The 15,177-nt window shown below is 44.9% G+C and overlaps 1 protein-coding gene across 6 annotated transcripts in view; it reads left to right on the top strand.

Annotated features, from left to right (window-relative positions):
• The window catches only part of ERBB4 (erb-b2 receptor tyrosine kinase 4), a 923,012-nt gene that overhangs the window by 759,003 nt on the left and 148,832 nt on the right, over window positions 1-15,177 (top strand). For all 6 annotated transcript variants that reach the window (XM_075933933.2, XM_075933937.2, XM_075933934.2 and 3 more), the window contains one exon: window positions 10,545-10,730. In XM_075933933.2, the coding sequence (XP_075790048.1) occupies window positions 10,545-10,730 (186 nt within the window). The remainder of the gene's footprint in view (window positions 1-10,544; window positions 10,731-15,177) is intronic.

Genomic DNA, 15,177 nt, shown 5'->3' with positions numbered 1-15,177 from the left:
GGAGGGCTCTGTGTGTGTGAGGAAGGCAAAGCTAGTGGCAGCCATCTTGTCCATTAGTAGCTGTGTCATGTTTCCTATGTGCTTGATTGAGAATAGGGCTATTGTCTTAAGCATCAGACATCTCTGGCAGTACAATTTCCCCTAGGGGCCATGATTTGTAATCGCCTCCTTAGTTGGGTTGTCTGTGGGAAATGAACGCATGATTTCCAAGGATGTGTGTACACACACAAAGTTATTTTGGAATAACGGCCATTATTCCGAAATAACTATGCGAGCATCTACACAGTAAGGCTGTGTCTTACACAGTAAGGCCACTTATTCCGGAAGATCAGCCGCTTTTCCGGAATAAGCTGCGAGCTGTTTACACTGGCCCTTGAATTTCCGGAAAAGCAATGACGCTCTACTGTACAAAATCAGCCGCTATTCTGGAAAAAATATTCTGCTCCCGCTCGGGCATAAGTCCTTTTTTCGGAACACTGTTCCGGAAAAGGGCCAGTGTAGACAGCCCAGTAGTCTTTTCCGGAAAAAAGCCCCGATTGCGAAAATGGCGATCGGGGCTCTTTTCCGGAAAAGCATGTCTACATTGGCCACGGACGCTTTTCCGGAAAAAGGGCTTTTCCAGAAAAGCAGCCTGCCAATGTAGACGCTTCTTTTCCGGAAAAACTGAAAACGGAATAGTATTCCGTTTTAAGCAGTTCCGGAAATTCATGCCAGTGTAGACACAGCCTAAGTCTGTTATTTTGAAATAACGGACGGCTTATTCCGACTTCTGTAAACCTCTTTCTATGAGGAATAACGACTCTTCCAAAATAGCTATTTCAAAATAAGGCGCATGTAGACACTCCACTGTTGCTATTTCGAAATAGCCCTTCACCAGGACCATTCTAAATTATTCTTCCTGGGGCTCTAAATCAAGGTAGCACATCTATATTAGGGAAGCCTAGGACTCATTTTGAGGCTTCCCTGCAATGTAGATGTGCTATTTCACAATAAGCCATTTTGGAATAACTGTTCCGGAGTAGCTTACTTCAAAATAACTGTGCAGTGTAGACGTAGCCCAAACGTGAATTCTTGTGCCTCTCTGCTGTGTCTGAGCCGATGGGGCTTGGTCATGTGTTAACATGGCTCTCGCTGTTGGTAAAGCTGAATTCTAGTCAGTCCTTCACGTCATCGTTGAAAGCTGAGCTCAACTATCTGGAAAGCTGATGTCTCTAAGCCTATGTGACACTTTGAGGAGAAGCCCCTAATGTAACTAGCCCTGCTGTGGTGTGATGCAGTCAGGGTCAATTTGTAAATTCCCCGCTGGAATGCTTGGCTCACATCTGTGGGGGAACTGCACTAGCGTAGGTGAAAGCACATTTCCCTCGACGCAAAATGAAGGTGCCAGCATTCTCTGTGCCAGATTATTGACTCTGGCGTGTTGCAGTGTGAAATAAGTTGGAGCCATAGGTTTGTGCAGTGGTTGCCAAGGTAGTCAGGAATGCTGCTAAACCTTAGCACAGCGGGAGTTTCGCACACGCTGTCAGCTGGCTGAAAATCCTCTCAGCCTATTTTGTAGTAAGGAGTTGTGCAAGGGACGTGATAAGTAAAGAAGCACAGGGGAACTGGCATTGAGAGTCTAGAACAAAATGAAATGTTTCCGGGGGGTTTTCCTCCAAAAGTGGGGAGAACTGCTGTATAGGATTCTCAAACTTACCCTTACAACTGCCTGATCCAAAAGCTTGATGGCAGTAGAGCTTCCCCACAAAATGGCTGCCGGATATTTTTAATAGCCCAAAAGCAATGATTCCCCCCCGCCATTGCATTCTTCCAAATAATTAATTAATTTTCACTAAAACTTTCCAAAATCATTCAGGTGGAGGCAATGAAAATGTCAGGCCCAGACAGTTGGGCCAAGTTAAAAGCAACTGAACACAGATTACCATATTAGGAACTTACCAGGCAACCATCGCTATCTTACTCAATATATGTTGTGTGTATGTATATCTAGCACTCTCCTTAAGTTTTTGGTTTGTCTATATGGCCAAGTCAGCTGCAAGCTTAAGGTTTAGCAAGGCCTAACAGGGCATATTAACTAGGAGATTTTGAGAACAAAGTATGTTGAAAATATATCCGTCTATAATTGGATTCTCCCCGAGGCAGATCAGACATGCACTGTAGGCATGGTTTCTTGCTTTAGCTATTACAGGTATCATAAAATTAATGGGAAAAGAGTATCCACGGTCGTATCTCTGCTGTCACACAGCACACATTTTTGGGCTTTCAAAGACATGCACAGCCCAGTAAAAAAAAACAGCTTTTTAAAATGATTTCCACAGCACTGAGCTAGGGAAATTAGGTGGGAAACGTTAAATCTAAAGAATTAGGTTCTTTTGTTTAAGGTGGAAAACAGTTGGAAGCAACAGGATAAGGCAACATGTTTGGTTGTTTGGTTCTTTGTTTATAGGACATAGGCAGGAAAAATGTTGACTCCAAGAGCCATGTACTTCACCTGCTCAGTTTATCTAAGCCAGGGGTTCTCAACCTTTTTCGGTCCCCGTACCTCCTTGGCTTTTAGTAAACCTTCCCGTACCCCCTATTCAATATGAAAGGAAATAAATTCTAGATTCTAGAATCCACATTTTTTTTCACTAACACTACTTCTCGTACCCCTTGGGAGTACACGTACCCCAGGTTGGGAACCCCTGATCTAAGCACTCTGGATTAAATTAAGCTTTCCCTTCTGACAATGGGGAGATTTCTGTGGGGGTCAAGACCCCTCCACCCCAGGCTGGCTGCATATGGAGGGAGCACTGTCTCTCTCTTTGCAATGCATGAAGACCCACTTGGCATTCAGCATACCCACATCCGGGTACCACCAGGAGGTCCTGTCCAACATGGATCAGGCTCTTGGGGGTCATAATCAGGCCCTATCTGGGAAAGCAATAAATAATGCAGCAGACCCCATGGCTGTGGCTCTGTAGCAGGGTGATGGGGAAAACTGAGAGAATATCTTGCTGGAGAGTGGCAGTATCTACAAACCCAGGCTGGGAGAAGGGCTCTTCTGAGGCCACCCCACATGGAAAGGCATGAGAACCAGGCATGAAGCATCTTGAACACATTCTGTTGTCTCTTTGTGGCAGGTGCATCTGGTTGACATCCTCCTGTTTATAAAAGAGGTGAGCCTAGCCCTCCAGTCAGGGGAAACTAAGGTCAGAAGCCAGGTGGTGCCACAGAAAGGGCTAGGAGCAGCCAGGCTGATATTTAGGTTCAGTTGTCAATTATTATTTCACCAAGAAAGCAGTACGCCAGAAAAGGGGTCAGTTCCATGCAGCCTTATGGTCGCTCGTGTGTGTAGCGTTTACTCAGGGAGGAGGGGAATGCTTCATGCTCACTCTTCTATGTTCTCCTCCTCCTTCATGGTTCCATGGTTCAGGCTAAAACCGTGTTGAGCATGCCTGCCCTGAGTAGCTGGGTCTAGAAACCATTTTAGCTACAATTTGGGATCTGGGTGCCCAATTCCCACTGAATCTCAATGTGCCCAAATCCCACAGACATCTTTAAAACCTCACCCTTAGTTCTCCATTTGGTTATATACCCACCCAGCACTGACATAATTTTACTCACCCATAGGTGAGTAAACTGTCCTTCTCACTGGGCCTGTCATCATCTTACTAAGGCTACATCTGCACTGCAGTGTGATTTCGGGGTACCTCAGAGGTGGCCCGAAATAGCTATTTCGTGTATTTTGAGCACGCCCATTATTTTGAAATAAAACAGGTGTGCTATTCTGACGTCCCTGTAAGCCTTATTCTACGAGGAATCAGGGACATTTCAGAAGAGTGATTTGTTTTGAAATAAGTGCTGTGTAGACACCGCCAAATCTCGAAATCAGCTATTTTGAAATTAACTCGAAATAAGCTACACAGTTTGCGTAGCTTATTTTGAGCTCCGGGTACAGTGTAGATGCACCCTAAAAGGCCTTTGCATTAGTATGGAGCATAAATATAACATTGGGAGTCGTTTTTAATGTAGGACGTGTTCATAAATCAGAATTGAGTTTAATATATCTGGTGACAATGATTAAATTCATTAAAAAAGAGGAGAGAGGCTGGGACTACGCCGCATGACAGATGATTTCTTTGTGTGAAACACCCGACGTGGACACATCAGAATATTAAATGAAGAACAGAATGCTTAATTAAAGTCACTTGGCATCCTCCCTGGGATGCAGTACAACCCTGCTGTCAGCTACCTGAGCAAACAGTCTTTCTTCCACTTCCTTCTCTGAGCCAGAGATCAGGTCTGGATAAGTTGGTTTCTCTTGTCTCCCAGTCTTCCTCTAACTGTAAAGTGTCTGCTGGTTTTGTCTAATTTTTGTCTAATAGTGACTTTGTGACAGATGGACTATTTAACACGTCAACATTCCTGCCATTCTTCAGATTCAAACATAAGCAATGGCATAAGTGAGATTGCAACATTTTGTGACAGATCGTATGTTTTGTCCTCTTCATTTCCTCCTTTTTCCTTAGGTTGGAAAGAGAGAGAAGTTATATTTTTTTCCTCTAAGTTCCTAGAAAGATAGAAGATATATTGTGTGGTTAGACTGCAGTTATATTTTGTGGGTAGATCTGCATCCAAATTGCTAGTACTGGTTTAGACTCCCTGCATGACTTTCAGGAACATGGTAGATCTCTGTACACCAGTTGCCCATCTGTAAATGGGCAGGATAGTTAAAATGTTCAAAGTGACCTCAGTGACGCAGGATCCTAAATCTCACTGAAAGAGAATGGGAATCTAGCAGCTAGCTCTTCAAAGGGATTTAGACACCCGGTGGGACTTTTTAGAGGCATTTTGCAACTCCCACTGGTGGGGGTTAGGTGTCTAACCTGGTTAGGTGTTTCTGACAATTCCTAGGGTGTTTATGAAAAATCAAAAATCTGGCTCTTGGTCCTATTGTGTCTATAGTTCCAAAGAGTTAAAGGTGCTGACGTAGCCCTGTTACTCCCTGTCATCAAACCGCTAAAATACAGTTTGGGGTTGGTTATAATCGCACAGTTAAAAACCCCTGTGTTAAAGGTTCAAAAAGGAAGGAAGCATTTGGAATGGAAAGTTTTAAATAAAGTGTAACCCACACACCTAGTGTGGTTGACAGTCCCGTGTAGTGGCACTTAGCCCACTTACAGTGAGAGATAAGAACAAGGGAGCTCTACAGCCTAAGCTGAAAGCCAGCTGGCTTTATATAGCTCAAGCTGTAGATGCTGCTACACTAAGCTCCTGAGGTCCCAGATTCAGATCTGCCTGGTGGCAGTTACAAAATCAGTGGACTCAAGTAGGGGCCTGAGATCTCTTGGTGAGCTCAAGCAGGTGGTTGGGAGCCTGCAAAGCATGGCTGGCATTAGGTGCACCAGGGTGCAGGGCAGAAAGCTTAATGCCAGCCCTGGCTTTATATGGAGAAAAACAGTCACTGTGGCACAGCTGCGCCCTGGAGTGTTTATGTTTTGGGGAGTTACCAAAAGAAAAAGGTGGAGAGCCCCTTAAATAGAGAGACCTGGTGGGTGAGGTGAGATCTTTTATTGAAGCAATTTATATTGGTGAAAGAGAAAAACATCGAGTGCCTCTTCAGGTTGAACTGTGTTACTCGAAATCTTGTCTCTCTCTCTCTAAGGTAAGTTTGTCCAATGAAAGATATGACCTCGCCCACTTTGGGTCTCTATTCTCTTGGGACCAGCACAGCTACAACACTGCAAGTATTAAATAAGGATGTCTTTTTAACATCTGGTTCCCGTTCCCTTTGCTAGAGAGAATTTTTGGAAGGACAAAAAGAAACCCTGGTTTGACCCTCTTTTAGATGTTAATAACTATCCTTTTTGGGGGAAAAGAGAAGCGACGGTAGTTGAAATGGGCTGGAACTGTCATTGTTAAAGCCCAATCCCATTGTCTAAGACACAAGATGAAGACATAACAGGAGGAGAGAGGAAAGAACAGCAAAGATAAAAAGAATTCAGCTTCTGCCTCTGAAATTGACTTTCCCTTGCAACCTCATGGCTGAAAAACACAGGCCCTTCTGAGACCAGCTAAATTTGTACCAGTGTTAAGGTTGTTGAGGGCATTAATCTTGGCTGGCTGAGCCACACTTGTATTAAATACAAGGCAAAAGGAAAGAGCTAGGAAAGAAAATCTGCAAGGCGAGGCAGGAAAAGACCCCCGATTGGTGGAAAAGCCAACGTCTCATTAATCCAGGTGGTGTTCGAGAATTCAGTCCACATCAGTGGAGTAGCGGTTTCATCTGTCTGGCCAAACTTGGTGGGGACATCCTCCAGCATTAGTGAGGGTAGCAGGAGATGTTAAGGGTAGCTGCCGAGAAGAAAAACTTGCTGCAGCTGTTGTTACGGGATAGTTCCTTTTTCAGCTCATTTTCTCCAAATGTCTTTTCCTGTTAAGAACCCCAAGAGGGAGGGATGGGCAGAATAGCCAATCTACTCGTAATTGGTCCTCCAAGAAGCCTATTTCCCAACACATCAATTTTCTCATTGACTTCCGGGCCTCCTTTCTTGTTTACCAAGCATAAACCCTGACACCGGCCTTGGGCAGTATCAGTCTTTCTGTCTCCCCTACATCTTGCCTTTAACAATTTTCATGACAGGTTATTAAGAAAATTTCACTCGCTTGTTACAGCTATGCTTACAGTTAGGTTAAATACATAAGCCCAAATATTACTGCTTTTGAAATTGGGACTCACACTCTGAAGTCAATAAGGTGTTTTGGACCATCAGCATGCTTCCTTCTTGTTTCTTGTCTGTTTTGTTCATTTCAATTATAAACTCTTCCAGTTACGCTGTGTGTGTACAGTGCCTAACATATTGGCCTCAGCTGTGTCCCAGAGATGCTAATGTAATACAAAAAGCAATAATTTTACTACTGAGGAAATGTAAAGTCAGGATTCGTGCAAAATTAATATTCCTTTTAGATGAATGGTCAGCAGCAGTAGTGAAGGTTGTGCTGCTCTTGGCTATACTACAAGCCTTAATTTCATACAGGTCTGCCCTTAAGAGTTGATAAAAATGCCTCTTTTTCCCACTGCCCCTTTCCAAAACTAGTGATGGAATCGTGAACTCCTAATAATAACTGGATGTGACGAATGGCAGTGCTTGCTTTTATTATTGTGTAGAAACGTCTTCCCTTCAGACTCAACTAGAGTTACAAATAGCATGTGGCTAGAGACTAATGAGGACAGATGTTTCAAAAGCTTTTTTTGTCCAGGCTTTCCTAGTCCACGGTAGGTGAAAAAAAATGCCCACATTCTAATCTGATCCCAATGTAAAGAAAAATGCTCCCAGTTTGAAGGAGCTAGTGACGCACCTGTTATTTTACCCAAAGCTGGTGACGTGTGAGTGGAGATTTCCCCCTGGTGCAACTCCAGGACAAAATATACGGGGTAATAAAGAAAAAGAAAGGCAAAGTAATTTTGTTTCTTGAAAATGGATAATGCACCTGTCAACATCTATTTAGTCAGGCGGCCTTCAGTGACATTTCTAGTGACAGCAGAAGAGAGGCTAAAATTGCCTTTAGGATACCCCTTATAGAGTAGGGGTAACTGTATTAATTTTAACATGGACCAAATTGCTTACCCCCATCTCATTTGTGGCATTAGAATCTCTCTCGTATCCACTCTCTGAAATACCCCTCTGAATTGTTCGGTATTTGGGGTTTGAGTTTTTCCCCCCTTCACGTACACTTTAAAAGAAAATGGGGGGAGAGAGGGAAATGAGGCCATCTGCTATTTTATTGATGAGAAAAAAACAAAACCTACAATTAGAGTCTTGTTCATCTTTTTAAAAAAACTATTATGCAAATACTCTTCAATTTGGTTTCAAATACTCTTTGTACTGTGATGAGCAATTTTCTTTAATACAAACCCAACTTCCTTGCCAGGACTTTTTTAATACCGGAGAAAAAACGATAAGGAGACTTTTCTTTCTTGGTGTGTTCTTCTGATGCTCAGGTTTTATCTTCCTCTGTTTGTGCGGAATGACTATTGCGGTTACACTTTGAATTGTCACTTGTACACTGGGTAGGTTTTGGAGGGGAGAAAACCAAAAGAGCTTCCCACTTCCCATTTCCGTTTCGCTTTTCAGTGTTGCTCTGCCTCGGTGAAATGATTGCCACCGGAAGGCAGAGCTCAGTGAATGAGAGGAGCTTTCCCGCCTGCTCTTCTGAAAGCCACCTGCTACTGCTGGGAGCAGCTTTGCTGCATGTGCAGAGATGCAGTTGACTTATAGGTGCAAATTACAGGCTGCTGTTGTGTCTCACCCTGCAGGATTTGTGGTTATTAGGATTTGGTCTACACTTAGTCTGAAATAAACACCCCAGGGTTGAATTTATAAGCAGTGTGTCCACACTGCCAACCCCGTTATTTCAGAATAAGGGGCCGCAGAATTTGAACTCTGTACTCCTGCTTTTCATGGGGAATAACGCCATTCCCGAACATGACAGTCTGACATAACATTAGTGGGGATGCTCCGGTGCCACTAATGCAAACTAATTGGCCTCCAGGAGGCCTTTCACAGCTCCCAAAAGTGCTTCCTGGCACTCAGTCCGAGGTAGAGCATCCACATAAATGGAGCCTGCCTCGCACTGATTTCAAGCCTTCCCCATGGACTCAGAAGTTCAAATTTGTACTGAGAGGGAGGGCCCCATTGTAGAGAGACAGCTCCTGTCTCAAAGGGTTTCCTGATCTGTGTTGGGAGTCCGAGTCATGGAGAAATGGAGCAAGTGGCCCCAGGTCATGCAGGAAGGCTGTGGAAGAGCTAGGAACTGACCCCCAGGAGTCAGATTTTCTTAGTCCCACAAGTCCCCCAGATGAGGTTTGTGAGCCAAAGTCACTTGAGCAAATCTGAATATCCAGTCCCAGGTCGTCTCTGTCTTACCCCAATGAATGGAATAAAAATAACTTTGAGTCAGGGAAACTCTCATTGCTAGCACTTTGCTGCATTATAGGCGTGATCCTGCCCTGTGCTGAGCAGTCTGGTCACACCCTCTCCCCCCCCCCAAGTCCTTGGCCCATCACAGGCTTAGCTCTCACCATGTGCTTTTAATGCTGTCAAGCTGATTTCCCCACTCTGGCACGATGAATGCAGAAGTGGGGGCCTGCAAAAGTATCCCAAAACCTTATTTCCCCAGGCTTTGGTATAAAGCTTCCCTGCAAAATCTTAAAAACCTAGATTTTGGGGCTAAAAATCTGCTGCTACCACCCAAGTAATGGTAAGAAAACCAGGGAAGAGATGACTTGGGAAATCTCAGCCCTAAAGTAAAACCAGGACACAAAAATTAACCAATACCAGGTTAATAAAAAAGAAATAACTTTTATTATCAGCACAATACTCCTGTTACAAGCATAGTTGGACTGGCTAGATGGTAAGAGCCACCAATTAATAAACTCATGGGGAATTTTCCCATGGGGAACAAAACTTAGTTATAAAAGAGAGGAAACCCCATTTCTAAATGCACAGACATCAGATCCACAGTCCCAAATCATAAAACAATAAAACCTAATGGATTTATCTAAACTTTACCCTATTTACAGATAGTAAAGAGTCTTTTCTTGGAGAGAGACATTTTGTCTGTCCCCCTCAGTATCTGGAGAGAAACTGCTCAGAGAGAAAGGAGGGAAAAACCAAAAATTCCTTTGTCTCAGTTTGAAATCCCTATCTGCATTTCTATTGGCTGACTGCTACCTGGCTAAGTATAATTAACCCCTTAGTCCCCAGGCTGCTGCCCATCCCTCATGGTCATGACAAGTGCTTTACTGGGTCTGGCCCAGAATACTCAGCATCGTGTAGGACTGAGCCCCAGGCCTGAGGTAGCCCGAGGAGTCAGACCTGCAAAATTTGGCTCTTTTGCTATAACATAGAGGTCCCCAAATTCGGGGGGGGGGGGGAGATGCTCCCAGCCCCATCCACAGCCTTCAAACCCTGGCTATGGCTCCATTCTGGCTCTGGCCTTATCTCTAGACCCAGCCTCCTCCCCCTTACTCCTTTCTGTGCCCATGGCTCTGGTTCTGGGAAGGAAGCAGTGGTGAAGGGAGAAAAGAAAGGGCATGATCTTGAAGAGTTTGGGGACTGCTGCTACAATGGTTGCTTAATGCCAAGTGGCCTGCTCCACATTATGGGCCAGAGTCTAAGGAAGAAGTATTTGTTGCTACCGCTCCCATGGAGAAACCGATCTCCTGCTCTGAGTATGGTCAGCTACCCCGCTGCTCTCTCTTCAGAGGTGGTGCAGGACAGGGGAGGATTTCCCTCTGCAGCTGTCGATGGAGCTAAGCTGCTTTTACACCGGCTGATGGCCAGGCCCATTGTTTGGTATCCTGGAACATAAATCACACCAGTCTGGACCTTGCTGAAGAGTAGCTGGTGCTGTCTCCTCACAAGGGGAAAAGAGCATGAAACCTTATTGCACACCAGTGGGTGCTGAACCCCTTTGGGCTGTGGGTGGGGAGCACAGAGGCCACACTGGTGGGAACTGTGGAACACAATGATGGATTCGGGGTGCGTTTGTTGTTGCAGGAAGCGCTCATCATGGCAAGCATGGATCATCCCCACTTAGTGAGATTGCTGGGCGTGTGCCTGAGCCCCACCATTCAACTCGTCACCCAGCTGATGCCCCACGGCTGCTTGTTGGACTATGTCCATGAACACAAGGACAACATTGGCTCCCAGCTCCTGCTGAACTGGTGTGTCCAGATCGCCAAGGTAAGACCCTACTGGTGTTTGGACACTGCTGGGACTAAGCAAATTAACACAAGCATTTTGGAAAGTCCGCGGTGCTGATTCCCAGGCAGGAAACAAGAAAGCGAAATCTAGTCTTGTAAGACAGTTTGGTGATCTTTTTACTTCCAGTGCTCTCTGCAGGGATACAATATACACTGTTATGGTAACAAGGTGACTCAGCCCCAGACATATATTGCTTTGTTCTGTAGGGTGTTGTAGAGGAAGACTTGAAGAGGCCTAGATCTGACCCTTAGTACAGAATAATTATGCAATCACTTTTGTTGCTGTTTCACCCTGTGGGCTGTATGAGCCACTGGTGTAGCCTGGTTGAGTTTTTTAGGCCTGGGTGAATCCAGTTGCCAACCTCCCTTTCTAGAGTCCCTGCCCTATCCTGATTTGCTGCCCAATTGTTCCCCTACACACTGCCCTGAAGAGACTTATTCTTTCCACATGGCTTACATGGCTTGCACTGTTTCTGGGAGCCATTGCAGGTATTCTGTTATGTTTAGGGCCTACCACAACAGCTGAGGTTAGAGGGTAATAGCACTTGGCCCTGTTGTAGGCTGAATAGCGAGTGCCTGGCTCTCTTCTTGCATTCTGGCAAACTTTCCTTAGACTTCACTGGGCTTTACCCAAGTTAGAAGGAAGCCTTCAGAGTTCCGCTATGTACTTGGTTGTTCAAAGAGCATTGGTCTTATAAGATGTAATAACAGTAAACTGCAATCTGGCCTTCATACCCTCCTGGCACAGTGTTGTGTTTTGGTCATGAATGTGTTGCAACAAATATGTTGGTTTTTAATGACCTGCTGAGAGTCACTTCTTTAGGTATCAAGATGCAATGAATGAAAGGATTCTGAAGTGTCAAGGGACTGAAATATTCATCTATTTTACACTGCCAGAGTAGTATCTCTCTCGGATAGCAATCAAAGTGGTATAAGGGGACTTCAGAGTGTGTGAGGCTGACTGAATCAGGCACTAAATAGTTGCACCATTCTTCCAAAGCTACATTGCCACAACATATCTGAAAATGTCAATAACTCTCCTGTGAGTTCATGTTACAGACCCCCTTGGGTGCCCAGTTGGCGGCAGATATGAGTCTGCTCCAGCAGCTGATTGAAGTCCTGTCTCTTTGGTCGCTTTGTAGCAGGTCATCCTGTCAGCCCTGGGGTCAGGCCGCAATGTGTCACACAAGGGGGCAATCATCACAAAAGTGTTGTCGGGGAGTTGTTTGCAAAAAGGAAGCACCAATACAGTTGCCCACAGCAAGATCCAGCCCTGCATTTGTGTGCCAGGAGAGAAAAGTATCTGAGGGTGCAAACACGGCCTCCCTTGCCTTCCTTCCTACATTCCCATGAGGGGTAGAATGCAGCAGTCATGTCTTTTTGATCTCCTCAGGGGTTGCTTGTTTCTCCAGGACCAGAGAGTCCATCGTTCTTCATTGACATTTTCAGATAGCTTGAAAATGGATGCAATTACCTCCATGCTGGATGTGAGGGAATAATTCAAAGAGATGCCATGTAATTCATATTTAATGCTTTCATGTTGGGTCTGGGAGGAAGACAAATAGGTGAAAATATAGAGAAATGTATTTCAATATGGCCGCATCCATGATGCTCATGCAGCAGAAGATGTGCGGCTGGCTGGAGCTGGTTGCTGGGTAGGTACCCGTCTCTGGGTATTTACAGGGGCATATCCAGAAGAGATTTCAGAGTGAGGCTGGGAGAGCACAGGTGTTTGTCTCATCACCCTCTTTCTCAGTTCTCCCCCTTTTCCATCTGTTCACTCCCTTGCTTATTGATGGTGGTTATTAGTTGTTACTTACTCGATACTGTTTGCAGAATGATAACCTGGATTTTTTTTCAAGTGCCACGCGAGTCCCTGGTTGTGCAGTGTATATTGAGACAAAAATTCCCATTAGCGTATCCTGAGGGGACCTCCTACAGCACTTCCTATTAGTCTGTGGTAGCTATGGATGGAGGGACGGACTCTATGCGGTAGCTGAAGTAGAACTGCAGGGCTCAGCCTTCTTGAAAGGAATTGATCCAAAATGGTGTCCCTCATTGAAGGGCCTGTGGCTGGCTACATGGGCCTAGATTCAGGCACTTGGAAAACTGTAGCCTAAAGCCTTTCATGGGGAGAGAAGGAAGTGAGGCATTACAAGTACTAGAAAACTGAGCTATTCGGCCCGCCAGCACTCCACGGACGGCTAGACCACATGTGTAATATTAACAGATGAACCATGGGGAAGAGGGAGGGAAATTCCCCGGAACGAAAGGTGGCCTATTAATGAGGGGAAGAAGCAAAGTTTAATTAATCCATCTTTCTCTACATTGCAGTGGCATATGGTTAATTTTAATTTGGCCTCGTGTTACAGCAATCAGGGTCATCTGCTTGGCTCCTCACATGGGAGGCTGTTCTGAGCAGCTGTTTTTCTGAAACGGCATATTGCATGCTAGACATAGTTGCCCTTTTAGTTCTTCGCCGTCACAGCATGATTGGATCTACCTCCTCTTATTTGCTTTAATGTGCATCTCCCTTTATTTCTCCTGCCTTTCTTTCCGTGTACTGATCACTTTTGGTTTGCAAGTGGGCTGAGAGCAGGAGAACCATACAGTTTTGGTGCAGAGTGCTTAGATGCTTGTTGGAGCGCCAAGACTCTTTTGTGCCTGGCTTTCGAGTAGAAGGTTCGTGGTGAAGAAAATGGCGTGTTGAGACTTTTCCCCCACCGTTCATGTATGTGCACAAAGATCAAATGCAAGCTAGCCCAGAGTGTGTAATCAACATTAAGGAACCACAGAACAGAACAGAGTGAGGGGGATAGGGGTGACCCTGTTGTATACTTCAAGTTGCACAGTGTTATCACTGCATCATACAGCACTTCTCAATGGAAATTCCCACACGACTCTTCTTCTTGCAGCCCTCGAGTGATCTGAGTATGTCTCACCATATCATTTCCCTGCCAGAGGTGCATCCCCATTCTTCCTAGTTTCAGCCTGTGGCACTAAATATAGGTCGAACCTCTCTCATTCAGAACTTTCTGGTCTGGAAATGTCCATGGTCCAGCATGATTTTAGTTAGCTGGTTGTCCACTTTACATGGCTACAACCAAGTCTCTCGCAGTCCCAAAAAGCTTGTTTACTGCCACCAGTCCTGGCTCTCAGTGTTCAGTGCTGTTATTTAGCTCTAATTTACCCCTAAATGCCCTCTAACAGCCCAGTAAGCAGTGGAAGTGTTGTAACGCTGCTAGACAATATTGACCTCCCATGGTCCAGAAAATTCTCTGGTTCGAAACTGGTCAGGTCCCAAGGGTGCCGGACTAGAAAGGTTCAACATGTAGTTTAGTTTAATCCAGGTTTTTGAGTTAAACATAATAACAGGGTGTGATTTAGTGTCTTGTGACATATAGGAACTCAAACTAGATGGTCCCTTCTGGCCTTCGACTCTGTGACAAGTCTGTCTGTTGTTTAGCAGCAGAGCACAGACAAACGTTTGGGATAATGAGGGTGAAAATAATCTTTTGGAGCAGAGGAAAGGAGTCCCCTTACTCCAAAAAGTAGGATAAATGTGCAGGGTGGATGCTAGTCTCAGGAGAATCGCAGTGTTCCTGTGCGGCTCATCCGTCACCTTGAACAATGAGGGGAATCAAGTGGCATTCTGAAAATAGAAATAGTCCGTTTGCCTGCACGTTACCAGTGGCATTAACGTTGAAGTAGGCTGTTGTGTTGAACTACAGTTTCTATTAGATAGCTAAGGGAAGATGCTTTACTTATCGAATGCCCGAGTCTCGTGATTCAGTTTGCAGGCTGCTTCTGGGCATGGGAATTTCTCTCACTTAGATGCATTGAAAAGATTTATTTTGTCTTTCTGAAGGCTACCAAACATCCAGCGGGGTGTAACAAGACCCAAAGAGCATCCAGTGATATCCAAGATAGATGCTTGAGGTGACATCTCATGTCTGTCTTTTGTTATGTGCGCTGTTTTTTGCTCCGGTCCGGTTTTGAAGACCGCTTTCTCTACAAGAACAGAGATGAAGGCAGTAGGAGAGCCTTTGTTTTGGAGGGTGGGTTTGTTTTTGGTGAATGATTTGCAATCCAATGTCCATGACTATAATGTGCACTGTTCCCACTGCCATTCTCTTTCTGGCATTATGCAGGCTGTTGTGCACTGAAGGCATTTCGCCAGAGTTAATGAATGCTGCCTGGGTGCTAACTTCCAGCTGTCTGTATTTTCTTATCACTCAATGCAAAGGCTAAAATGGAATGAGGCCTGCTTGCCAAGGTCAACGTGTCTCTGGTGATCTCCTTTGAACATTGATTAGAGGGTGACTATTAAGTATTTTCCAGGTGAACGAGAGCTGAGCTGAATTTCTTTGCCTGCATGGACCATGTTTATTTTGATTATTAGATCATTGTAGACTAATTGCATTTTC

The sequence above is a fragment of the Pelodiscus sinensis genome, chromosome 7 (genome assembly GCF_052426305.1).
Source record: "Pelodiscus sinensis isolate ZL-2025 chromosome 7, ASM5242630v1, whole genome shotgun sequence".
NCBI lineage: Eukaryota > Metazoa > Chordata > Testudines > Trionychidae > Pelodiscus > Pelodiscus sinensis.
Note: the sequence above shows the minus strand (reverse complement) of the source record. Positions and strands in the feature narration are given on the sequence as shown.